General features: G+C 36.6%; 1 protein-coding gene across 2 annotated transcripts; it reads right to left on the minus strand.

Annotated features, from left to right (window-relative positions):
* Nucleotides 1-23,632: 23,632 nt before the first annotated feature.
* LOC139448044 (uncharacterized) lies at nucleotides 23,633-25,784 on the minus strand. Of its 2 annotated transcripts, none has more exons than XM_071229548.1 (6): nucleotides 25,672-25,784; nucleotides 25,084-25,180; nucleotides 24,730-24,799; nucleotides 24,315-24,446; nucleotides 23,948-23,989; nucleotides 23,633-23,805 (listed from the first exon to the last, which is right to left on the minus strand). In XM_071229548.1, coding segments are annotated over exons 1-6 (516 nt in total). In that variant the 5' UTR covers nucleotides 25,674-25,784. The 2 variants fall into 2 exon arrangements, with proteins under 2 accessions (XP_071085649.1, XP_071085648.1); XM_071229547.1 differs by having other exon boundaries at nucleotides 25,541-25,784.
* Between the last annotated feature and the right edge of the window lie 1,296 nt (nucleotides 25,785-27,080).

The following is a 27,080-nucleotide window of genomic DNA, read 5'->3' on the forward strand; positions in this document are numbered from 1 at the left end:
TGCATCCATGCACCAAATTTGATTTTATACTGAGACTGATACTTTGAGGTTAGCTTGTATAAAAGTCAAGCTGCTGATGTATTTTTAGTGATGAGTGTCAGACATCTAATTCATCCACATGCACAATATGATAATCTTCCCAAGGACGTATCCTTCCGAATGCACATGACAAAAAGTTCAAGTCGCTTTATGTATTTTCAGTGCCTTTTGATTTTTAATGGAATTCATTGTGTGTGGGACATCTAAGACTGCATCCATAACCAAATTTGTTTTCTATACTAAGACTGATACTTTGTGATTAGCCTGTGGAAAAGTCAAGTCGCTTTTATGTATTTTCAGTGCCTTTTGATTTTTAATGGAATTCATTGTGTGTGGGACATCTAAGACTGCATCCATAACCAAATTTGATTGTATACTGAGACTTATACTTTCTGGTTAGCTTGTGGAAATGTCAAGTCGCTTTATGTATTTTCAGTGCCTTGTGATTTTTAATGGAATTCATCTGTGTCGGACATCTAAGACTGCATCCATGCACCAAATTTGATTGTATACTGAGACTGATACTTTGTGGTTAGCTTGTGGAAAAGTCAAGTCGCTTTTATCTTTTTTCAGTGCCTTGTGATTTTTAATGGAATTCATTGTGTATCAGACATCTAAGACTGCATCCATATACCAAATTTGATTGTATACGGAGACTGATACTTTGTGGTTAGCTTGTGGAAATGTCAAGTCGCTTTATGTATTTTCAGTGCCTTTTGATTTTTAATGGAATTCATCTGTGTATCAGACATCTAAGACTGCATTCATGCACCAAATTTGTTTTGTATACTGAGACTGAGAATTTAAGGTTAGTTTGTGGAAAAGTTGAAGTTGCTGATGTATTTTCAGTGATGAGTGTCAGACATAAATATGATAGTCCTGAGGATTGCTTCTTTCCGAAGATGTTAAAGTCATGCACATGACAAAAAGTTCAAGACGCTTTATGTATTTTCAGTGCCTTGTGATTTTTAATGGAATTTATTGTGTATCGGACATCTAAGACCGCATCCATGCACCAAACTTGTTTTGTATACTGAGACTGATACTTTGTGGTTAGCTTGTGGAAATGTCAAGTCGCTTTTATGTATTTTCAGTGCCTTGTGATTTTTAATGGAAATCATCTGTGTGGGACATCTAAGACTGCATCTATGCACCAAATTTGATTGTATACTGAGACTGATACTTTGAGGTTAGCTTGTATAAAAGTCAAGTTGCTGATGTATTTTTAGTGATGAGTGTCAGACATCTAATTCATCCACATGCACAATATGATAATCTTCCCAAGGACGTATCCTATCGAATGCACATGACAAAAAGTTAAAGTCGCTTTATGTATTTTCAGTGCCTTTTGATTTTTAATGGAATTCATCTGTGTTGGACATCTAAGACTGCATCAATGCACCAAATTTGTTTTCTATACTGAGACTGATACTTTGTGGTTAGCTTGTGGAAATGTCAAGTCGCTTTTATGTATTTTCAGTGCCTTTTGATTTTTAATGGAATTCATTGTGTGTGGGACATCTAAGACTGCATCCATAACCAAATTTGTTTTCTATACTAAGACTGATACTTTGTGATTAGCCTGTGGAAAAGTCAAGTCGCTTTTATGTATTTTCAGTGCCTTTTGATTTTTAATGGAATTCATTGTGTGTGGGACATCTAAGACTGCATCCATAACCAAATTTGATTGTATACTGAGACTTATACTTTCTGGTTAGCTTGTGGAAATGTCAAGTCGCTTTATGTATTTTCAGTGCCTTGTGATTTTTAATGGAATTCATCTGTGTCGGACATCTAAGACTGCATCCATGCACCAAATTTGATTGTATACTGAGACTGATACTTTGTGGTTAGCTTGTGGAAAAGTCAAGTCGCTTTTATCTTTTTTCAGTGCCTTGTGATTTTTAATGGAATTCATTGTGTATCAGACATCTAAGACTGCATCCATATACCAAATTTGATTGTATACGGAGACTGATACTTTGTGGTTAGCTTGTGGAAATGTCAAGTCGCTTTATGTATTTTCAGTGCCTTTTGATTTTTAATGGAATTCATCTGTGTATCAGACATCTAAGACTGCATTCATGCACCAAATTTGTTTTGTATACTGAGACTGAGAATTTAAGGTTAGTTTGTGGAAAAGTTGAAGTTGCTGATGTATTTTCAGTGATGAGTGTCAGACATAAATATGATAGTCCTGAGGATTGCTTCTTTCCGAAGATGTTAAAGTCATGCACATGACAAAAAGTTCAAGACGCTTTATGTATTTTCAGTGCCTTGTGATTTTTAATGGAATTTATTGTGTATCGGACATCTAAGACCGCATCCATGCACCAAACTTGTTTTGTATACTGAGACTGATACTTTGTGGTTAGCTTGTGGAAATGTCAAGTCGCTTTTATGTATTTTCAGTGCCTTGTGATTTTTAATGGAAATCATCTGTGTGGGACATCTAAGACTGCATCTATGCACCAAATTTGATTGTATACTGAGACTGATACTTTGAGGTTAGCTTGTATAAAAGTCAAGTTGCTGATGTATTTTTAGTGATGAGTGTCAGACATCTAATTCATCCACATGCACAATATGATAATCTTCCCAAGGACGTATCCTATCGAATGCACATGACAAAAAGTTAAAGTCGCTTTATGTATTTTCAGTGCCTTTTGATTTTTAATGGAATTCATCTGTGTTGGACATCTAAGACTGCATCAATGCACCAAATTTGTTTTCTATACTGAGACTGATACTTTGTGGTTAGCTTGTGGAAATGTCAAGTCGCTTTTATGTATTTTCAGTGCCTTTTGATTTTTAATGGAAATCATCTGTGTCGGACATCTAAGACTGCATCTATGCACCAAATTTGATTGTATACTGAGACTTATACTTTCTGGTTAGCTTGTGGAAATGTCAAGTCGCTTTATGTATTTTCAGTGCCTTGTGATTTTTAATGGAAATCATTGTGTATCAGACATCTAAGACTGCATCCATGCACCAAATTTGATTTTATACTGAGACTGATACTTTGAGGTTAGCTTGTATAAAAGTCAAGTTGCTGATGTATTTTTAGTGATGAGTGTCAGACATCTAATTCATCCACATGCACAATATGATAATCTTCCCAAGGACGTATCCTTCCGAATGCACATGACAAAAAGTTCAAGTCGCTTTATGTATTTTCAGTGCCTTGTGATTTTTAATGGAATTCATTGTGTGTTGGACATCTAAGACTGCATCCATAACCAAATTTGTTTTCTATACTAAGACTGATACTTTGTGGTTAGCCTGTGGAAAAGTCAAGTCGCTTTTATGTATTTTCAGTGCCTTGTGATTTTTAATGGAAATCATTGTGTATCAGACATCTAAGACTGCATCCATGCACCAAATTTGATTTTATACTGAGACTGATACTTTGAGGTTAGCTTGTATAAAAGTCAAGTTGCTGATGTATTTTTAGTGATGAGTGTCAGACATCTAATTCATCCACATGCACAATATGATAATCTTCCCAAGGACGTATCCTTCCGAATGCACATGACAAAAAGTTCAAGTCGCTTTATGTATTTTGAGTGCCTTTTGATTTTTAATGGAATTCATTGTGTGTGGGACATCTAAGACTGCATCCGTAACCAAATTTGTTTTCTATTCTAAGACTGATACTTTGTGGTTAGCCTGTGGAAAAGTCAAGTCGCTTTTATGTATTTTCAGTGCCTTTTGATTTTTAATGGAATTTATTGTGTATCGGACATCTAAGACCGCATCCATGAACCAAACTTGTTTTGTATACTGAGACTGATACTTTGTGGTTAGCTTGTGGAAAAGTCAAGTCGCTTTTATGTATTTTCAGTGCCTTTTGATTTTTAATGGAATTCATTGTGTGTGGGACATCTAAGACTGCATCCATGCACCAAATTTGTTTTCTATACTAAGACTGATACTTTGTGGTTAGCTTGTGGAAAAGTCAAGTCGCTTTTATGTATTTTCAGTGCCTTGTGATTTTTAATGGAAATCATCTGTGTCGGACATCTAAGACTGCATCCATGCACCAAATTTGATTTTATACTGAGACTGATACTTTGAGGTTAGCTTGTATAAAAGTCAAGCTGCTGATGTATTTTTAGTGATGAGTGTCAGACATCTAATTCATCCACATGCACAATATGATAATCTTCCCAAGGACGTATCCTTCCGAATGCACATGACAAAAAGTTCAAGTCGCTTTATGTATTTTCAGTGCCTTTTGATTTTTAATGGAATTCATTGTGTGTGGGACATCTAAGACTGCATCCATAACCAAATTTGTTTTCTATACTAAGACTGATACTTTGTGATTAGCCTGTGGAAAAGTCAAGTCGCTTTTATGTATTTTCAGTGCCTTTTGATTTTTAATGGAATTCATTGTGTGTGGGACATCTAAGACTGCATCCATAACCAAATTTGATTGTATACTGAGACTTATACTTTCTGGTTAGCTTGTGGAAATGTCAAGTCGCTTTATGTATTTTCAGTGCCTTGTGATTTTTAATGGAATTCATCTGTGTCGGACATCTAAGACTGCATCCATGCACCAAATTTGATTGTATACTGAGACTGATACTTTGTGGTTAGCTTGTGGAAAAGTCAAGTCGCTTTTATCTTTTTTCAGTGCCTTGTGATTTTTAATGGAATTCATTGTGTATCAGACATCTAAGACTGCATCCATATACCAAATTTGATTGTATACGGAGACTGATACTTTGTGGTTAGCTTGTGGAAATGTCAAGTCGCTTTATGTATTTTCAGTGCCTTTTGATTTTTAATGGAATTCATCTGTGTATCAGACATCTAAGACTGCATTCATGCACCAAATTTGTTTTGTATACTGAGACTGAGAATTTAAGGTTAGTTTGTGGAAAAGTTGAAGTTGCTGATGTATTTTCAGTGATGAGTGTCAGACATAAATATGATAGTCCTGAGGATTGCTTCTTTCCGAAGATGTTAAAGTCATGCACATGACAAAAAGTTCAAGACGCTTTATGTATTTTCAGTGCCTTGTGATTTTTAATGGAATTTATTGTGTATCGGACATCTAAGACCGCATCCATGCACCAAACTTGTTTTGTATACTGAGACTGATACTTTGTGGTTAGCTTGTGGAAATGTCAAGTCGCTTTTATGTATTTTCAGTGCCTTGTGATTTTTAATGGAAATCATCTGTGTGGGACATCTAAGACTGCATCTATGCACCAAATTTGATTGTATACTGAGACTGATACTTTGAGGTTAGCTTGTATAAAAGTCAAGTTGCTGATGTATTTTTAGTGATGAGTGTCAGACATCTAATTCATCCACATGCACAATATGATAATCTTCCCAAGGACGTATCCTATCGAATGCACATGACAAAAAGTTAAAGTCGCTTTATGTATTTTCAGTGCCTTTTGATTTTTAATGGAATTCATCTGTGTTGGACATCTAAGACTGCATCAATGCACCAAATTTGTTTTCTATACTGAGACTGATACTTTGTGGTTAGCTTGTGGAAATGTCAAGTCGCTTTTATGTATTTTCAGTGCCTTTTGATTTTTAATGGAAATCATCTGTGTCGGACATCTAAGACTGCATCTATGCACCAAATTTGATTGTATACTGAGACTTATACTTTCTGGTTAGCTTGTGGAAATGTCAAGTCGCTTTATGTATTTTACAGTGCCTTGTGATTTTTATTGGAAATCATTGTGTATCAGACATCTAAGACTGCATCCATGCACCAAATTTGATTTTATACTGAGACTGATACTTTGAGGTTAGCTTGTATAAAAGTCAAGTTGCTGATGTATTTTTAGTGATGAGTGTCAGACATCTAATTCATCCACATGCACAATATGATAATCTTCCCAAGGACGTATCCTTTGGAATGCACATGACAAAAAGTTCATGTCGCTTTATGTATTTTGAGTGCCTTTTGATTTTTAATGGAATTCATTGTGTGTTGGACATCTAAGACTGCATCCATAACCAAATTTGTTTTCTATACTAAGACTGATACTTTGTGGTTAGCCTGTGGAAAAGTCAAGTCGCTTTTATGTATTTTCAGTGACTTTTGATTTTTAATGGAATTCATTGTGTGTGGGACATCTAAGACTGCATCCATAACCAAATTTGATTGTATGCTGTGACTGATACTTTGTGGTTAGCTTGTGGAAATGTCAAGTCGCTTTATGTATTTTCAGTGCCTTTTGATTTTTAATGGAATTCATTGTGTGTGGGACATCTAAGACTGCATCCATGCACCAAATTTGTTTTCTATACTAAGACTGATACTTTGTGGTTAGCTTGTTGAAAAGTCAAGTCGCTTTTATGTATTTTCAGTGCCTTGTGATTTTTAATGGAATTCATCTGTGTCGGACATCTAAGACTGCATCCATGCACCAAATTTGATTGTATACGGAGACTGATACTTTCTGGTTAGCTTGTGGAAAAGTCAAGTCGCTTTTATCTTTTTTCAGTGCCTTGTGATTTTTAATGGAATTCATTGTGTATCAGACATCTAAGACTGCATCCATGCACCAAATTTTATTGTATACGGAGACTGATACTTTGTGGTTAGCTTGTTGAAAACTTAAGTCGCTTTTATGTATTTTCAGTGCCTTTTGATTTTTAATGGAATTCATTGTGTGTGGGACATCTAAGACTGCATAATATGCACCAAATTTGATTGTATACGGAGACTGATACTTTGTGGTTAGCCTGTGGAAAAATCAAGTCGCTTTATGTATTTTCAGTGCCTTTTGAAAGTTATTGGAATTCATTGTGTGTCGGACATCTAAGACTGCATCCATGCACCAAATTTGTTTTGTATACTAAGACTGATACTTTCTGGTTAGTTTGTGGAAATGTCAAGTCGCTTTTATGTATTTTCAGTGCCTTGTGATTTTTAATGGAAATCATCTGTGTCGGACATCTAAGACTGCATCCATGCACCAAATTTAATTGTATATTGAGACGGATACTTTCTGGTTAGCTTGTGGAAATGTCAAGTCGCTTTATGTATTTTCACTGCCTTTTGATTTTTAATGGAATTCATTGTGTGTGGGACATCTAAGACTGCATCCATAACCAAATTTGTTTTCTATACTAAGACTGATACTTTGTGGTTAGCCTGTGGAAAAGTCAAGTCGCTTTTATGTATTTTCAGTGCCTTTTGATTTTTAATGGAATTCATTGTGTGTGGGACATCTAAGACTGCATCCATAACCAAATTTGATTGTATGCTGTGACTGATACTTTGTGGTTAGCTTGTGGAAATGTCAAGTCGCTTTATGTATTTTCAGTGCCTTTTGATTTTTAATGGAATTCATCTGTGTATCAGACATCTAAGACTGCATTCATGCACCAAATTTGTTTTGTATACTGAGACTGAGAATTTAAGGTTAGTTTGTGGAAAAGTTGAAGTTGCTGATGTATTTTCAGTGATGAGTGTCAGACATAAATATGATAGTCCTGAGGATTGCTTCTTTCCGAAGATGTTAAAGTCATGCACATGACAAAAAGTTCAAGACGCTTTATGTATTTTCAGTGCCTTGTGATTTTTAATGGAATTTATTGTGTATCGGACATCTAAGACCGCATCCATGCACCAAACTTGTTTTGTATACTGAGACTGATACTTTGTGGTTAGCTTGTGGAAATGTCAAGTCGCTTTATGTATTTTCAGTGCCTTGTGATTTTTAATGGAAATCATTGTGTATCAGACATCTAAGACTGCATCCATGCACCAAATTTGATTTTATACTGAGACTGATACTTTGAGGTTAGCTTGTATAAAAGTCAAGTTGCTGATGTATTTTTAGTGATGAGTGTCAGACATCTAATTCATCCACATGCACAATATGATAATCTTCCCAAGGACGTATCCTTCCGAATGCACATGACAAAAAGTTCAAGTCGCTTTATGTATTTTCAGTGCCTTGTGATTTTTAATGGAATTCATTGTGTGTTGGACATCTAAGACTGCATCCATAACCAAATTTGTTTTCTATACTAAGACTGATACTTTGTGGTTAGCCTGTGGAAAAGTCAAGTCGCTTTTATGTATTTTCAGTGCCTTGTGATTTTTAATGGAAATCATTGTGTATCAGACATCTAAGACTGCATCCATGCACCAAATTTGATTTTATACTGAGACTGATACTTTGAGGTTAGCTTGTATAAAAGTCAAGTTGCTGATGTATTTTTAGTGATGAGTGTCAGACATCTAATTCATCCACATGCACAATATGATAATCTTCCCAAGGACGTATCCTTCCGAATGCACATGACAAAAAGTTCAAGTCGCTTTATGTATTTTGAGTGCCTTTTGATTTTTAATGGAATTCATTGTGTGTGGGACATCTAAGACTGCATCCGTAACCAAATTTGTTTTCTATTCTAAGACTGATACTTTGTGGTTAGCCTGTGGAAAAGTCAAGTCGCTTTTATGTATTTTCAGTGCCTTTTGATTTTTAATGGAATTTATTGTGTATCGGACATCTAAGACCGCATCCATGAACCAAACTTGTTTTGTATACTGAGACTGATACTTTGTGGTTAGCTTGTGGAAAAGTCAAGTCGCTTTTATGTATTTTCAGTGCCTTTTGATTTTTAATGGAATTCATTGTGTGTGGGACATCTAAGACTGCATCCATGCACCAAATTTGTTTTCTATACTAAGACTGATACTTTGTGGTTAGCTTGTGGAAAAGTCAAGTCGCTTTTATGTATTTTCAGTGCCTTGTGATTTTTAATGGAAATCATCTGTGTCGGACATCTAAGACTGCATCCATGCACCAAATTTGATTTTATACTGAGACTGATACTTTGAGGTTAGCTTGTATAAAAGTCAAGCTGCTGATGTATTTTTAGTGATGAGTGTCAGACATCTAATTCATCCACATGCACAATATGATAATCTTCCCAAGGACGTATCCTTCCGAATGCACATGACAAAAAGTTCAAGTCGCTTTATGTATTTTCAGTGCCTTTTGATTTTTAATGGAATTCATTGTGTGTGGGACATCTAAGACTGCATCCATAACCAAATTTGTTTTCTATACTAAGACTGATACTTTGTGATTAGCCTGTGGAAAAGTCAAGTCGCTTTTATGTATTTTCAGTGCCTTTTGATTTTTAATGGAATTCATTGTGTGTGGGACATCTAAGACTGCATCCATAACCAAATTTGATTGTATACTGAGACTTATACTTTCTGGTTAGCTTGTGGAAATGTCAAGTCGCTTTATGTATTTTCAGTGCCTTGTGATTTTTAATGGAATTCATCTGTGTCGGACATCTAAGACTGCATCCATGCACCAAATTTGATTGTATACTGAGACTGATACTTTGTGGTTAGCTTGTGGAAAAGTCAAGTCGCTTTTATCTTTTTTCAGTGCCTTGTGATTTTTAATGGAATTCATTGTGTATCAGACATCTAAGACTGCATCCATATACCAAATTTGATTGTATACGGAGACTGATACTTTGTGGTTAGCTTGTGGAAATGTCAAGTCGCTTTATGTATTTTCAGTGCCTTTTGATTTTTAATGGAATTCATCTGTGTATCAGACATCTAAGACTGCATTCATGCACCAAATTTGTTTTGTATACTGAGACTGAGAATTTAAGGTTAGTTTGTGGAAAAGTTGAAGTTGCTGATGTATTTTCAGTGATGAGTGTCAGACATAAATATGATAGTCCTGAGGATTGCTTCTTTCCGAAGATGTTAAAGTCATGCACATGACAAAAAGTTCAAGACGCTTTATGTATTTTCAGTGCCTTGTGATTTTTAATGGAATTTATTGTGTATCGGACATCTAAGACCGCATCCATGCACCAAACTTGTTTTGTATACTGAGACTGATACTTTGTGGTTAGCTTGTGGAAATGTCAAGTCGCTTTTATGTATTTTCAGTGCCTTGTGATTTTTAATGGAAATCATCTGTGTGGGACATCTAAGACTGCATCTATGCACCAAATTTGATTGTATACTGAGACTGATACTTTGAGGTTAGCTTGTATAAAAGTCAAGTTGCTGATGTATTTTTAGTGATGAGTGTCAGACATCTAATTCATCCACATGCACAATATGATAATCTTCCCAAGGACGTATCCTATCGAATGCACATGACAAAAAGTTAAAGTCGCTTTATGTATTTTCAGTGCCTTTTGATTTTTAATGGAATTCATCTGTGTTGGACATCTAAGACTGCATCAATGCACCAAATTTGTTTTCTATACTGAGACTGATACTTTGTGGTTAGCTTGTGGAAATGTCAAGTCGCTTTTATGTATTTTCAGTGCCTTTTGATTTTTAATGGAAATCATCTGTGTCGGACATCTAAGACTGCATCTATGCACCAAATTTGATTGTATACTGAGACTTATACTTTCTGGTTAGCTTGTGGAAATGTCAAGTCGCTTTATGTATTTTACAGTGCCTTGTGATTTTTATTGGAAATCATTGTGTATCAGACATCTAAGACTGCATCCATGCACCAAATTTGATTTTATACTGAGACTGATACTTTGAGGTTAGCTTGTATAAAAGTCAAGTTGCTGATGTATTTTTAGTGATGAGTGTCAGACATCTAATTCATCCACATGCACAATATGATAATCTTCCCAAGGACGTATCCTTTGGAATGCACATGACAAAAAGTTCATGTCGCTTTATGTATTTTGAGTGCCTTTTGATTTTTAATGGAATTCATTGTGTGTTGGACATCTAAGACTGCATCCATAACCAAATTTGTTTTCTATACTAAGACTGATACTTTGTGGTTAGCCTGTGGAAAAGTCAAGTCGCTTTTATGTATTTTCAGTGACTTTTGATTTTTAATGGAATTCATTGTGTGTGGGACATCTAAGACTGCATCCATAACCAAATTTGATTGTATGCTGTGACTGATACTTTGTGGTTAGCTTGTGGAAATGTCAAGTCGCTTTATGTATTTTCAGTGCCTTTTGATTTTTAATGGAATTCATTGTGTGTGGGACATCTAAGACTGCATCCATGCACCAAATTTGTTTTCTATACTAAGACTGATACTTTGTGGTTAGCTTGTTGAAAAGTCAAGTCGCTTTTATGTATTTTCAGTGCCTTGTGATTTTTAATGGAATTCATCTGTGTCGGACATCTAAGACTGCATCCATGCACCAAATTTGATTGTATACGGAGACTGATACTTTCTGGTTAGCTTGTGGAAAAGTCAAGTCGCTTTTATCTTTTTTCAGTGCCTTGTGATTTTTAATGGAATTCATTGTGTATCAGACATCTAAGACTGCATCCATGCACCAAATTTTATTGTATACGGAGACTGATACTTTGTGGTTAGCTTGTTGAAAACTTAAGTCGCTTTTATGTATTTTCAGTGCCTTTTGATTTTTAATGGAATTCATTGTGTGTGGGACATCTAAGACTGCATAATATGCACCAAATTTGATTGTATACGGAGACTGATACTTTGTGGTTAGCCTGTGGAAAAATCAAGTCGCTTTATGTATTTTCAGTGCCTTTTGAAAGTTATTGGAATTCATTGTGTGTCGGACATCTAAGACTGCATCCATGCACCAAATTTGTTTTGTATACTAAGACTGATACTTTCTGGTTAGTTTGTGGAAATGTCAAGTCGCTTTTATGTATTTTCAGTGCCTTGTGATTTTTAATGGAAATCATCTGTGTCGGACATCTAAGACTGCATCCATGCACCAAATTTAATTGTATATTGAGACGGATACTTTCTGGTTAGCTTGTGGAAATGTCAAGTCGCTTTATGTATTTTCACTGCCTTTTGATTTTTAATGGAATTCATTGTGTGTGGGACATCTAAGACTGCATTCATGCACCAAATTTGTTTTGTTTGCTGAGAATGATAATTTAAGGTTAGTTTGTGGAAAAGTTGAAGTTGCTGATGTATTTTCAGTGATGAGTGTCAGACATAAATATGATAGTCCTGAGGATTGCTTCTTTCCGAAGATGTTAAAGTCATGCATATGACAAAAAGTTCAAGACGCTTTATGTATTTTCAGTGCCTAGTGATTTTTAATGGAATTTATTGTGTATCGGACATCTAAGACCGCATCCATGCACCAAACTTGTTTTGTATACTGAGACTGATACTTTGTGGTTAGCTTGTGGAAATGTCAAGTCGCTTTTATGTATTTTCAGTGCCTTGTGATTTTTAATGGAATTCATTGTGTGTGGGACATCTAAGACTGCATCCATGCACCAAATTTGTTTTCTATACTAAGACTGATACTTTGTGGTTAGCTTGCTGAAAAGTCAAGTCGCTTTTATGTATTTTCAGTGCCTTGTGATTTTTAATGGAATTCATTGTGTGTGGGACATCTAAGACTGCATCCATGCACCAAATTTGTTTTCTATACTAAGACTGATACTTTGTGGTTAGCTTGTTGAAAAGTCAAGTCGCTTTTATGTATTTTCAGTGCCTTGTGATTTTTAATGGAAATCATCTGTGTCGGACATCTAAGACTGCATCTATGCACCAAATTTGATTGTATACTGAGACTTATACTTTCTGGTTAGCTTGTGGAAATGTCAAGTCGCTTTATGTATTTTACAGTGCCTTGTGATTTTTATTGGAAATCATTGTGTATCAGACATCTAAGACTGCATCCATGCACCAAATTTGATTTTATACTGAGACTGATACTTTGAGGTTAGCCTGTGGAAAAGTCAAGTCGCTTTTATGTATTTTCAGTGACTTTTGATTTTTAATGGAATTCATTGTGTGTGGGACATCTAAGACTGCATCCATAACCAAATTTGATTGTATGCTGTGACTGATACTTTGTGGTTAGCTTGTGGAAATGTCAAGTCGCTTTATGTATTTTCAGTGCCTTTTGATTTTTAATGGAATTCATTGTGTGTGGGACATCTAAGACTGCATCCATGCACCAAATTTGTTTTCTATACTAAGACTGATACTTTGTGGTTAGCTTGTTGAAAAGTCAAGTCGCTTTTATGTATTTTCAGTGCCTTGTGATTTTTAATGGAATTCATCTGTGTCGGACATCTAAGACTGCATCCATGCACCAAATTTGATTGTATACGGAGACTGATACTTTCTGGTTAGCTTGTGGAAAAGTCAAGTCGCTTTTATCTTTTTTCAGTGCCTTGTGATTTTTAATGGAATTCATTGTGTATCAGACATCTAAGACTGCATCCATGCACCAAATTTTATTGTATACGGAGACTGATACTTTGTGGTTAGCTTGTTGAAAACTTAAGTCGCTTTTATGTATTTTCAGTGCCTTTTGATTTTTAATGGAATTCATTGTGTGTGGGACATCTAAGACTGCATAATATGCACCAAATTTGATTGTATACGGAGACTGATACTTTGTGGTTAGCCTGTGGAAAAATCAAGTCGCTTTATGTATTTTCAGTGCCTTTTGAAAGTTATTGGAATTCATTGTGTGTCGGACATCTAAGACTGCATCCATGCACCAAATTTGTTTTGTATACTAAGACTGATACTTTCTGGTTAGTTTGTGGAAATGTCAAGTCGCTTTTATGTATTTTCAGTGCCTTGTGATTTTTAATGGAAATCATCTGTGTCGGACATCTAAGACTGCATCCATGCACCAAATTTAATTGTATATTGAGACGGATACTTTCTGGTTAGCTTGTGGAAATGTCAAGTCGCTTTATGTATTTTCACTGCCTTTTGATTTTTAATGGAATTCATTGTGTGTGGGACATCTAAGACTGCATTCATGCACCAAATTTGTTTTGTTTGCTGAGAATGATAATTTAAGGTTAGTTTGTGGAAAAGTTGAAGTTGCTGATGTATTTTCAGTGATGAGTGTCAGACATAAATATGATAGTCCTGAGGATTGCTTCTTTCCGAAGATGTTAAAGTCATGCATATGACAAAAAGTTCAAGACGCTTTATGTATTTTCAGTGCCTAGTGATTTTTAATGGAATTTATTGTGTATCGGACATCTAAGACCGCATCCATGCACCAAACTTGTTTTGTATACTGAGACTGATACTTTGTGGTTAGCTTGTGGAAATGTCAAGTCGCTTTTATGTATTTTCAGTGCCTTGTGATTTTTAATGGAATTCATTGTGTGTGGGACATCTAAGACTGCATCCATGCACCAAATTTGTTTTCTATACTAAGACTGATACTTTGTGGTTAGCTTGCTGAAAAGTCAAGTCGCTTTTATGTATTTTCAGTGCCTTGTGATTTTTAATGGAATTCATTGTGTGTGGGACATCTAAGACTGCATCCATGCACCAAATTTGTTTTCTATACTAAGACTGATACTTTGTGGTTAGCTTGTTGAAAAGTCAAGTCGCTTTTATGTATTTTCAGTGCCTTGTGATTTTTAATGGAAATCATCTGTGTCGGACATCTAAGACTGCATCTATGCACCAAATTTGATTGTATACTGAGACTTATACTTTCTGGTTAGCTTGTGGAAATGTCAAGTCGCTTTATGTATTTTACAGTGCCTTGTGATTTTTATTGGAAATCATTGTGTATCAGACATCTAAGACTGCATCCATGCACCAAATTTGATTTTATACTGAGACTGATACTTTGAGGTTAGCTTGTATAAAAGTCAAGTTGCTGATGTATTTTTAGTGATGAGTGTCAGACATCTAATTCATCCACATGCACAATATGATAATCTTCCCAAGGACGTATCCTTCCGAATGCACATGACAAAAAGTTCAAGTCGCTTTATGTATTTTGAGTGCCTTTTGATTTTTAATGGAATTCATTGTGTGTGGGACATCTAAGACTGCATCCATAACCAAATTTGTTTTCTATACTAAGACTGATACTTTGTGGTTAGCCTGTGGAAAAGTCAAGTCGCTTTTATGTATTTTCAGTGCCTTTTGATTTTTAATGGAATTCATTGTGTGTGGGACATCTAAGACTGCATCCATAACCAAATTTGATTGTATGCTGTGACTGATACTTTGTGGTTAGCTTGTGGAAATGTCAAGTCGCTTTATGTATTTTCAGTGCCTTTTGATTTTTAATGGAATTCATCTGTGTATCAGACATCCAAGACTGCATTCATGCACCAAATTTGTTTTGTTTACTGAGACTGAGAATTTAAGGTTAGTTTGTGGAAAAGTTGAAGTTGCTGATGTATTTTCAGTGATGAGTGTCAGACATAAATATGATAGTCCTGAGGATTGCTTCTTTCCGAAGATGTTAAAGTCATGCACATGACAAAAAGTTCAAGACGCTTTATGTATTTTCAGTGCCTTGTGATTTTTAATGGAATTCATTGTGTATCGGACATCTAAGACCGCATCCATGCACCAAACTTGTTTTGTATACTGAGACTGATACTTTGTGGTTAGCTTGTGGAAATGTCAAGTCGCTTTATGTATTTTCAGTGCCTTGTGATTTTTAATGGAAATCATTGTGTATCAGACATCTAAGACTGCATCCATGCACCAAATTTGATTTTATACTGAGACTGATACTTTGAGGTTAGCTTGTTGAAAAGTCAAGTCGCTTTTATGTATTTTCAGTGCCTTGTGATTTTTAATGGAATTCATTGTGTGTGGGACATCTAAGACTGCATCCATGCACCAAATTTGTTTTCTATACTAAGACTGATACTTTGTGGTTAGCTTGTTGAAAAGTCAAGTCGCTTTTATGTATTTTCAGTGCCTTGTGATTTTTAATGGAAATCATCTGTGTCGGACATCTAAGACTGCATCTATGCACCAAATTTGATTGTATACTGAGACTGATACTTTGAGGTTAGCTTGTATAAAAGTCAAGTTGCTGATGTATTTTTAGTGATGAGTGTCAGACATCTAATTCATCCACATGCACAATATGATAATCTTCCCAAGGACGTATCCTATCGAATGCACATGACAAAAAGTTAAAGTCGCTTTATGTATTTTCAGTGCCTTTTGATTTTTAATGGAATTCATCTGTGTTGGACATCTAAGACTGCATCAATGCACCAAATTTGTTTTCTATACTGAGACTGATACTTTGTGGTTAGCTTGTGGAAATGTCAAGTCGCTTTTATGTATTTTCAGTGCCTTTTGATTTTTAATGGAAATCATCTGTGTCGGACATCTAAGACTGCATCTATGCACCAAATTTGATTGTATACTGAGACTTATACTTTCTGGTTAGCTTGTGGAAATGTCAAGTCGCTTTATGTATTTTACAGTGCCTTGTGATTTTTATTGGAAATCATTGTGTATCACACATCTAAGACTGCATCCATGCACCAAATTTGATTTTATACTGAGACTGATACTTTGAGGTTAGCTTGTATAAAAGTCAAGTTGCTGATGTATTTTTAGTGATGAGTGTCAGACATCTAATTCATCCACATGCACAATATGATAATCTTCCCAAGGACGTATCCTTCCGAATGCACATGACAAAAAGTTCAAGTCGCTTTATGTATTTTGAGTGCCTTTTGATTTTTAATGGAATTCATTGTGTGTGGGACATCTAAGACTGCATCCATAACCAAATTTGTTTTCTATACTAAGACTGATACTTTGTGGTTAGCCTGTGGAAAAGTCAAGTCGCTTTTATGTATTTTCAGTGCCTTTTGATTTTTAATGGAATTCATTGTGTGTGGGACATCTAAGACTGCATCCATAACCAAATTTGATTGTATGCTGTGACTGATACTTTGTGGTTAGCTTGTGGAAATGTCAAGTCGCTTTATGTATTTTCAGTGCCTTTTGATTTTTAATGGAATTCATCTGTGTATCAGACATCTAAGACTGCATTCATGCACCAAATTTGTTTTGTATACTGAGACTGAGAATTTAAGGTTAGTTTGTGGAAAAGTTGAAGTTGCTGATGTATTTTCAGTGATGAGTGTCAGACATAAATATGATAGTCCTGAGGATTGCTTCTTTCCGAAGATGTTAAAGTCATGCACATGACAAAAAGTTCAAGACGCTTTATGTATTTTCAGTGCCTTGTGATTTTTAATGGAATTTATTGTGTATCGGACATCTAAGACCGCATCCATGCACCAAACTTGTTTTGTATACTGAGACTGATACTTTGTGGTTAGCTTGTGGAAATGTCAAGTCGCTTTTATGTATTTTCAGTGCCTTGTGATTTTTAATGGAAATCATCTGTGTCGGACATCTAAGACTGCATCTATGCACCAAATTTGATTGTATACTGAGACTGATACTTTGAGGTTAGCTTGTATAAAAGTCAAGTTGCTGATGTATTTTTAGTGATGAGTGTCAGACATCTAATTCATCCACATGCACAATATGATAATCTTCCCAAGGACGTATCCTTTGGAATGCACATGACAAAAAGTTCAAGTCGCTTTATGTATTTTGAGTGCCTTTTGATTTTTAATGGAATTCATTGTGTGTTGGACATCTAAGACTGCATCCATAACCAAATTTGATTGTATGCTGTGACTGATACTTTGTGGTTAGCTTGTGGAAATGTCAAGTCGCTTTATGTATTTTCAGTGCCTTTTGATTTTTAATGGAATTCATTGTGTGTGGGACATCTAAGACTGCATCCATGCACCAAATTTGTTTTCTATACTAAGACTGATACTTTCTGGTTAGCTTGTTGAAAAGTCAAGTCGCTTTTATGTATTTTCAGTGCCTTGTGATTTTTAATGGAATGCATCTGTGTCGGACATCTAAGACTGCATCCATGCACCAAATTTGATTGTATACGGAGACTGATACTTTGTGGTTAGCTTGTGGAAAAGTCAAGTCGCTTTTATCTTTTTTCAGTGCCTTGTGATTTTTAATGGAATTCATTGTGTATCAGACATCTAAGACTGCATCCATGCACCAAATTTGATTGTATACGGAGACTGATACTTTGAGGTTAGCTTGTGGAAAAGTCAAGTCGCTTTTATCTTTTTTCAGTGCCTTTTGATTTTTAATGGAATTCATTGTGTATCAGACATCTAAGACTGCATCCATGCACCAAATTTGATTGTATACGGAGACTGATACTTTGAGGTTAGCTTGTGGAAAAGTCAAGTCGCTTTTATCTTTTTTCAGTGCCTTGTGATTTTTAATGGAATTCATTGTGTATCAGACATCTAAGACTGCATCCATGCACCAAATTTGATTGTATACGGAGACTGATACTTTGTGGTTAGCTTGCGGAAAAGTCAGGTTGCTGAGACATCTAAGAATTCTTCCACATACACAATATGATATTCTTCCCGAGTCATGCACATGACAAAAAGTTCAAGTGGCTTTATGTATTTTCAGTGAAGTGTCAGACATCTAAGAATTCTTCCACATTTACCATATGATATTCTTCCCATGCAGATGACAAAAAGTTCAAGTCGCTTTATGCATTTTCAGTGCCTTGTTATTTTTAATGGAATTTGGGCGGTGGGCTAGGTATGACCCACGAACACACCCCCCCCCCCCCCCCCCCCCCCCCCCCGATCCAAACCCCCCTTAATTTTTCTAAAGCCCAATAAACATACTAAACTAAACAGGATTTTGAATGTTAACAAGAAGAAAGTTGGGACGAACTTGTTAAAGCCTTTCAAAGTATGGTACCCTATAACGGGTTTTCGCCCGGTTTTGCCGTAAATCACTTGGGGGTATGATTACATTTTGGGTTGTCATCTCACTAGTGATCCACTGATCTTCAATAGTGATATACCACTGGAATCCATATATAAATACCTCTCCAATGAGGTATCAATAATTGGTATTGAGTGAATATGGACCAACCCATGGCAAATCGAACGTCATACATCCCGACGAAACTAAATTCTTCTCGCAGAAACCTTTAATCCGGTATATGTTCTAGGTACGTGTGTCTGATTCCACTATAATCTTCCAAATATCTGTTGAAGTACTTAATTAACATGTGATATTTTACCAGGTGAAAATCTTTTGCACAATTTGGAACAAATTTACTCTTATAATGTCAGAGTAGGATACCTAATATTGCATTCTCGGCTTAGCTGAGAACAACGCTTGGATGTATGCTCAGGATTTGGCTTGTCATCTTGTGTGGTATTCCCCGACATTGATGTGTTATATGCCATAGGAAACCATATATAAACACCATAATTTAATGTAGGCTGATTATTGATCTACTTTTGGACAATCGTATAGAATACTTCTTAACAAATCTGATATCACTCCCTTTTGTTTGCATATAAGAGGTTCACAGCATAATGCTCGAGTCGATTTCAGAACTTTGAATGAAATGGACCTATGTGTAACATATTCAAGATGGCAACCATAAAGCTGTGCAAAAAAACTGATCATGGTTATTTATTTCAGCAAATATATACAAATCAATTTCTTGGAGGTAGGCTTGATATTTTGACAAATTTTGCCGTTTCAAGTTGAGTTTCAAGTACAGCTACTAGTTAAGGTGATTTTGCAGGGGTCACCACCGAAGGTAAAAGACGAATTCACTTACTAACATTTAATTCATACATCACTTAGCTACTTAAGTTTCCAATTTACAGAAAATGTCCAAATGTGAATCGTCCAATTCGTATATGAATGGCTTGAAATGAACAGGGACCATGCATTCACAGAAATAAATCATATTCCAATTACATACTTAAGATTCTCTTACAGAATACCCAAGTTAATATATAGGGAAATGTCACACCTTGTAACAATGTCATCACCATGATTATGTGTCTTTTGAGGTTGAACTGTTATGACTGAGACCAACATCTGATACAACCGGGAACAACTTGAAGATAGCTTTGACATCTCAACCAAAACGGAAACGTATCCTCAGTTATCCAGAGCCATGGTGCATCATACACGTACCTGGCTTGAAGTATGGCCCACTACAACGTCTGATCAAAGCCAAAGATCCTGTGATCAAGCGCAGAAGGATGGCAGAACCTCCAGAAACGCCAAAAAAACAACCTGAAGTGTCATGTAGAAGCCTGCCGGCAGTTCTTGAAAAATCCCACAGAGAATATTATCAGCGTTTTACAATGAACCTTGACCCTTTAAAACAACCTGAAATTGAATCTTTGGAACTTGCTTGCCGCCCAATTCAGCGTCCATCCTATGAGCCCATCATCTTCCAACCTGACTGCATCTTTTGTACTTCGTATTCATGAAAGAAATTCAATTCAAAAGAAGCTGGACAACAGTAGGGCTCACAAACTTCAGTCGGGGTGGATGGCAGCATGTCATTGAAGTTAGCTCAACGTCAAAACGATGAGCCTCTCCTGCTGCGGATCAGAGGGAAGGAACTATTTACCTGTGAAGCAAAAGTCGTGCCGAAATGGTTACATACCGATTCCTGAGAAATGGCGGAGTTCTCAATCGTCGGAAGTCATCAACAGCAAGATAGTGAAAGAGAAGAAGATCTACTGAAGGTGTATACCAATAGTCTTCAGGACACTGTACACCCAAACCCATACTACAGGAGTACCAAGTTTAAGAAGAAAATTGTCACATTGGACATTTCCAATCATTCATCGTGTACAACAGATTTATGTTGACTCAGCTGTACGAAACGCCTACCAATTAGGTTCGACTGACACGCTTGCACTTTTCTTCTTGAAGTTGGTACTCCTGTAGTTATGGGCTTGGGTACTCCTGTAGTAAAGTCGAGTTCCAAAGGTCAAGGTCAAAAACCAAGGCAAAGGTCCATTGCCAAAGATCAAGGTTGAGTGTCAAGGTGGTTGAAAGGTCAAGGTCGACCCGCCTGGTGAGTTTGAAAGCTTCTGACAATGTGTTAATGTGACCCCAGATGCGGCCATGGGCATTTGACCGTCGTTCTTCCGACCCAAAATAACAAGTTTCCCTTTAGGTCTCAGACCTTGCCTAACGAGGTTTAAGGTCACCTTGGCAACCGAAAGCCGCTCGTTTATCGATTTGGAGTAAGTCACATCAGCCTCGAAATGGACCCTAACCAATGCAGAAAAGTGTGCCAAAGGTAAAGATCGAGTGTCGAAGGTAAAGGTCGAGTGCCAAAGGCCAAGTTCAAAATACCAAGGTCAAGATCGAGTGTCAAAGGTCAAGGTCAAATACCAAGGTCAAGGTAAAAAACCAAGGCAAAAACAAGGTGGTTGGAAGGTCAAGGTGGACAAGGTGGACAATTGTGTCCTCAGAAACAACCATGGGTATTATACCGTCGTTTTTCAGACACAAAATAACAAGTTTCCCTTTAGGTCTCAGACCTTGCCAAACGTGGTTTAAAGTCGCCTGGGCCCCGATCCACAAAGGGTTCGTAACGCTACGAACATCGTAAAGCTCATCGTAAAGCTCATCGTATCTTTATGACAAAAATCTTAAGCGATCCACAAAGCTATCTTAGTGAAAATATCTCGTAAAGTTAAGAGAAAAATTATGAGTGGTCAGTACCTATCGTTTATCAAACATTTCTGTCATAACTTTAGTATCAAGATGGCGGCATATTTTTTGCTTGGCTTATTAAAAGAAAAGGCAAAGACGGTCACGACCAAGGGTGTTTCGAGACCGAAGTAGAGTACTTGACACTCTCGATGATGACAGCATAATCCGGCGCTACCGGCTACCACGTCATGCCATATTCGAGCTTATGGACTCACTAAAACCATATCTTGCTTCCCAAACAGAGCGTTCCCATGCATTGTCCCCGGAAAGATTTTATGGCAGACTTGCATGGGGTATCCCTGTCCACTGTGTCACGGTTGTTTACCCGTACAAATGAAGACATTGTCAAACAACTAAAACTGATTTCGTTCCCAAACATCTGACCAACGTGTCACGAAGGAAGCATTTTATAACTTTAGTAGATATCCAAAAGTGCTTGGTTGTATAGATGACACCCTCATACCCTCACACCGGGGATGAAGAAGCGGTTTACGTTTGCAGGACGGGCTTCCATGCCGTAAACGTTCAAGCTGTCTGTGACGCAGAACTAAGGTACATCACACTTGACAGACGTTAACAACACCCAGCAACATCTTTATTTAACAAATGATAGGGTCAGTATGAATCAATCAGTCGTATACAGACGTAATAACAACATTATTCAGGGAAACATCGAAGGATAAACACCTTATTTACTTCTTTAATGACCTTGACAATGACTAGTGGTGCCACCTACTCATTTTGTTGACCAATCATTACGTTTGGCTCAACATGGGTTTTGTCATGAGGTCCAATACAGGTTTCTATTTCCGTGCGGAATTATCATTGTGATAAAGGACGATTGTTTTAATACTTAAAGCAATGCTCACTGCTGAATAAAGGAAGAATAAAGAAAACGGTAAACAACTAGTTGGACTATCACACACACACACACACACACACACACACACAGACACACACACAGGGACTTGAGAAAATAACTTTAATATCGATTTATGAATACATGGCTGATGGAAGAATTATATATATATAATCAAAAGGTTTACAAGTGTGGTTTCCAAGTGGCCTGGTTCAACTCATGATTCGTTCATGCTACAAAACAGCAAGATTGGGCAGTATATGGAGACTGATGGGAATGACGGATGGCAGCTAGGCGACTCAGGGTCACAGCAAATCATTTGTGTAAATATAAGTTGGATTGTAACCACTACAGAGATAAGAAAACATATAAACAAGAAGTTGATATTTTGTAACATGGCACACAGAAGACCAAACTGTAACTATAATGTGATTTTCAGATTCCAATGTTTATTTCATATTAGTCACTTTAAAATATCATAAATTGAAAGCAGCGCCCATAAAATCTAGCTTTGAGTGAAAGTGATTTCCCCTTGTACTTAAACCCAAATTTCACAATGTAAACTGACACCAATAAAATTGTCACTAAATAAAATAACATTTGAAGTGAAATATATAAGCTTGTATTTTAAGTTATCTTTCAATATTTAATAGTATGGTCAGTATGTTTAACAGAAGTACACTTTTTCCATCAGATATGCATGTCGCCCATGGCTGCTTACGCCAATAGTTAACCCTACAACACCATCTGAGGAAGGTTACAACACTGCACACTGCAGAACATGCAACACTGTGGAGAGGGATTTGGGACTCCTTAAATCAAGGTTCAGGCATGTATATGTCCCTTATCTACTCAAGGATATATAACATTTTTCAATATTTGAGACATTAGTAAGGCATATATTTGTGCTAATGACAGATTAAGATGTTATGCTTTAAGATAATACTCATACTTTAAAGTAAATCAGAGTATGTTTAGAATATTTCAAGTTTTACACATAATAATGCAAGTAGTTTATCTTATCTGCAATCTGAACAAAGGGTAATGTTTGTGTTTATATACATTATTAGATGCCTACATAAATCAGGTGGCTGCCTGCCGTTCACCCCCCAAAAATGCCATCAAGTTGTGTATGCAACCTGTCAGCTGCATAACTTCTGCATCAGCCTAAGATTGCCAGCTTCTCCTACACAAGAAGACCTGATCCAAGAAGATGGGATAGCTTACCTGGGACCTCTCAATGACTGCCTCAAAGTCGTCAATAACTGTTTCTCTAAATGATTGTAGATTAAGATAAACGACTTTTTGTAAACGATGATAAATGATAACAGAAGCTACATGATCAGTATAAATTTTTGTATTTGGGAAAATTAATCAAAGCTTAAAGAAACTGAATAACTGGTGATACATTCAGTTGGCCAGAGTGGCCAGCTTCCAGAGAAATGATGTAGGCCAATTTCTGTTCTTCCACATGTAGTCTCTTTTTTTCGACCTCAAGAAGCTCTTTCAGCACATTCAGTTTCTCCCTCTCTATGTTCAGAATGGTATCTTTGTCTGAAAGAAATTTTCATTTTACATAACACAAGTCTCACAGCAACAGTTATGTTTCATCCATCTGTATACAAACTTTATCCCCCCCCCCCCCCCCACAAAAATCAGGGTTTCTTGAGTAAATTACATTTTTTGCTGTACATACCACTGAGAGTCTTTGTGGCCTTAACATGTGAAATTGCATCAACTGTATTAAAGAAACAAATCATTTAACTGAGACATGTGAATGTTGTATTTAAAACATATCCACGGGAATACGGAATTCAGAATTAAATAAGGAAGTTATGAGTTTCAGGCATACAATTAATACATAAACACATACAGAGATTGGAGTGTCAGGCATACAATTAAAATCCATGAACTGTATTTCTAAGACCTGTGATGTTGTATACATGATTTCATCTTATCTTGTGGTAGGTAAACCTGCAATAAACTATCACAGTTGCAAATCTCTCCCCACCCAGAACCCTTAAATTTATTGTGCAGTATTTCCATTATGTATATGGTAATACCTTGAGGAACATCATCTGCTGACATCACACTCTCTGAGTACCTGTATGTAGGTGGTACAAAGGCACCATCATAAGGCAAATCCTGCAGGGCTTGAAGAGTCTCTGGAAAAACTGGAGTTGCTGGGGTAGTGTCTTTAAGTAATAAGATACATGTAGGTCCAATTAACCAATTTCTCTGCGATGAAAAAAGGCAAAATCTACAAAAAGTACGGTTATTAATGGAACTATTACTCAAATTTCAAAATCAACTTTAAGTTTATACTTCATCTATTATCTTACATGATCACAATTACCTTTACTGTATGAGATAATCAATAATATGTCTGACACATAGTCATTAACGTAAACTATGAGACCGGTTAAGTATTAAACAACTGCACATACAGCCATTCACACAACCAATTACGCAACTTACTTTCATATTCTTCACTTTCAAGGCCACCCTCACAACCTTGAATCGAGCAGGGAGGTATGAATGATACAACCTGAAATCAATATTTCTTTCAATGCATGTTACAATGTTAATGTTCTCTGTAATAAGGAATGAAGTACTTTACCTAATAACTTATTGGTTAAAAGAAGACTTGTTTGTTATAATCACAATCTAACTGCTCCTTAAGAGCTTTTCATATAAATTGTAAAATTACAATTCAACAGCAACTATATTCATTTGTACTTGTTGTGTACACAATATGCCCACATATATAAAAAACAAACAATGATATAGCATTTATGAAATTCATGATTGAAAAAGAAACTGTAGGCTCACCCGCTGTTCAATTTCAGTGAGGCTGGATGGTTGAGGCCCCCAACCAGTTCTCGTTGCCTCCCTCCTCCTTTCAGCTTCTTTTTTCCTTGTTTGACTCCTGATGGAACAAAATGTATAAATAAGCAAACACACCTCGGATTATCTCCAAAAATGTTAAGTTCCAGTATAAATTTTTTTTCTCTATATTTGATAACTGTAGTGTATTCTCCTTATAGTTGTTTACATCTCGTGTGATACAGTTTCCCGCAATATCCAAGTCAGATTATCTCGTTACGTCATATGATGACGTCATGTATGGATGCGATGTCTGAGTAAACTATGATAGTTTCCTTCCATGTTCTGTTGTGTTTGGCGTGCATACTCCCGAGCATGAATGTGTGAATACATGACAGTTTTCGCGACGAGGATGGGATCCCTAAGGACAGGATCCCTAAGGGAGTATTTTGGAACTCTTTACTTAATGTGGTAATTCAGGAAAAGTGACAGAACGAACACATCAGCTACGGCTTTGTGTGATTGCGCGCCATGTGACATTCGTTCTTTCGGAAGGAAAATAGTGAAGCCAGTGAAAATATTGGAATATCGCACATAGTGAAGCCAGTGATAATATTGGAATATCACACATTCCTAGGTTGGACAGTAACCTATTTCACGTTAACACGACCCAAGTTTATCGAAGCGACAAACTGGGCCGAACCGAATTCTCCGGATTTTAAAAGCGGAAGTGACAAGTCACGTGATCCAAGATGGCCGCGCCCATGGTAGGATCGGTGAGCGATTTTACCCCCGGCAAAGAAGACTGGGAAAGCTACCAGAAATCACTGGAAATATGGATGAAGGCTAACAAGTTCAAGGCAGAAGATCGTGCAAACGTATTTTTGTCAACTATTGGACCAAGTGCCTTTGAACTGTTAGTGTCTATGTTTTCGCCGACCGACATTGCCGATGTTCAGTACAACGATCTTACAGAAGCATTGAAACGTTACTCAAACCAGTACGCAATGTTATTTTGGAACGGCAAGCTTTCACGGAACGGAAACAGAATCAAGGTGAATCAGTACAAGAATATATTCTTGAACTTAAGAGACTTAGCAAAGATTGCAACTTTGGCCACACACTTAGTGAACGTTTGAGGGATCGTTTAGTAGGCTGTGTTCGGAGTGAAGCTGTACAGAGGAAGCTTTTAACACACAGAGAGTTGACATGGGATATTGCAGTCTAAATGGAAATTGCAGACAAGGATACTTGATCATTCCACACACAGGGATTAGCTGGAACTTCGACTGATGGTAAGATCAACAGGCTCAAGACAGGTAACAATGGGAACAAGCATGGGAAGAGAAAACCAGAAAGAAAGCCACGTTTTATGTGTAGTCTCAGAAATCATGACCCAGATGACTGTTACTATATTATAAGAATAAGAAGTGCAATAAAGTGCAAGAAATTGGGACATACAGAAAGAGCTTGTGGAAGTATAGGGGCAAAGAATCGGAGAACTGGCTATCATAAGAATACTGGGAAGGCACACTTGGTAGAAGAGACTGCAGAGATGTCAGATTCAGATACAGGGGCTGAGAATTTGTATGCAATATTTTCTATGGATCACAATGAGATATCTAATAACGGATTCAAGGTACCTCTATCATAGGAGAAGAGATGTACAAGAGACATTTCGATAAGATACCCTTATCTTCCACAAAAGTGACCCTAGACGATTACTCAGAAAAGGTAATACCATTACTTGGAGAAGCCAAGGTAACCATGGTATACAATGAGAAAGAATTTCACCCTACCATTACTTGTTGCAAGGGGACACAGGGCACCTTTATTCGGAAGAAACTGGATGTCAGTCATGAAGTTAGACTGGGGAAAGTTATGTGCAGTAACTGAACAGTGTAGCTCACTGAAAGAAGACCTGAAAGCCAAGTACAGTTCAGTATTCCAAGGTAGGGGTATTATCAAGACCTTTAAAGCAGATATCAAGGTTAAAGCAGATG

This window comes from Haliotis cracherodii, unplaced genomic scaffold, assembly GCF_022045235.1.
Source record: "Haliotis cracherodii isolate W230 unplaced genomic scaffold, xgHalCrac1.p SCAF_7, whole genome shotgun sequence".
Classification (NCBI taxonomy): domain Eukaryota; kingdom Metazoa; phylum Mollusca; class Gastropoda; order Lepetellida; family Haliotidae; genus Haliotis; species Haliotis cracherodii.

Excerpts from the sequence above, each read along its gene's own strand:
- LOC139448044 (XM_071229547.1), bottom strand. The coding sequence starts at position 25,617 with ATGTCACATGGCGCGCAATCACACAAAGCCGTAGCTGATGTGTTCGTT. Across the intron at positions 25,181-25,540 it reads TTCCTGAATTACCACATTAA|GAGTCAAACAAGGAAAAAAG; the intron begins GTAAAGAGTTCC and ends TTGTTCCATCAG. Across the intron at positions 23,806-23,947 it reads GGCCACAAAGACTCTCAGTG|ACAAAGATACCATTCTGAAC; the intron begins GTATGTACAGCA and ends AATTTCTTTCAG.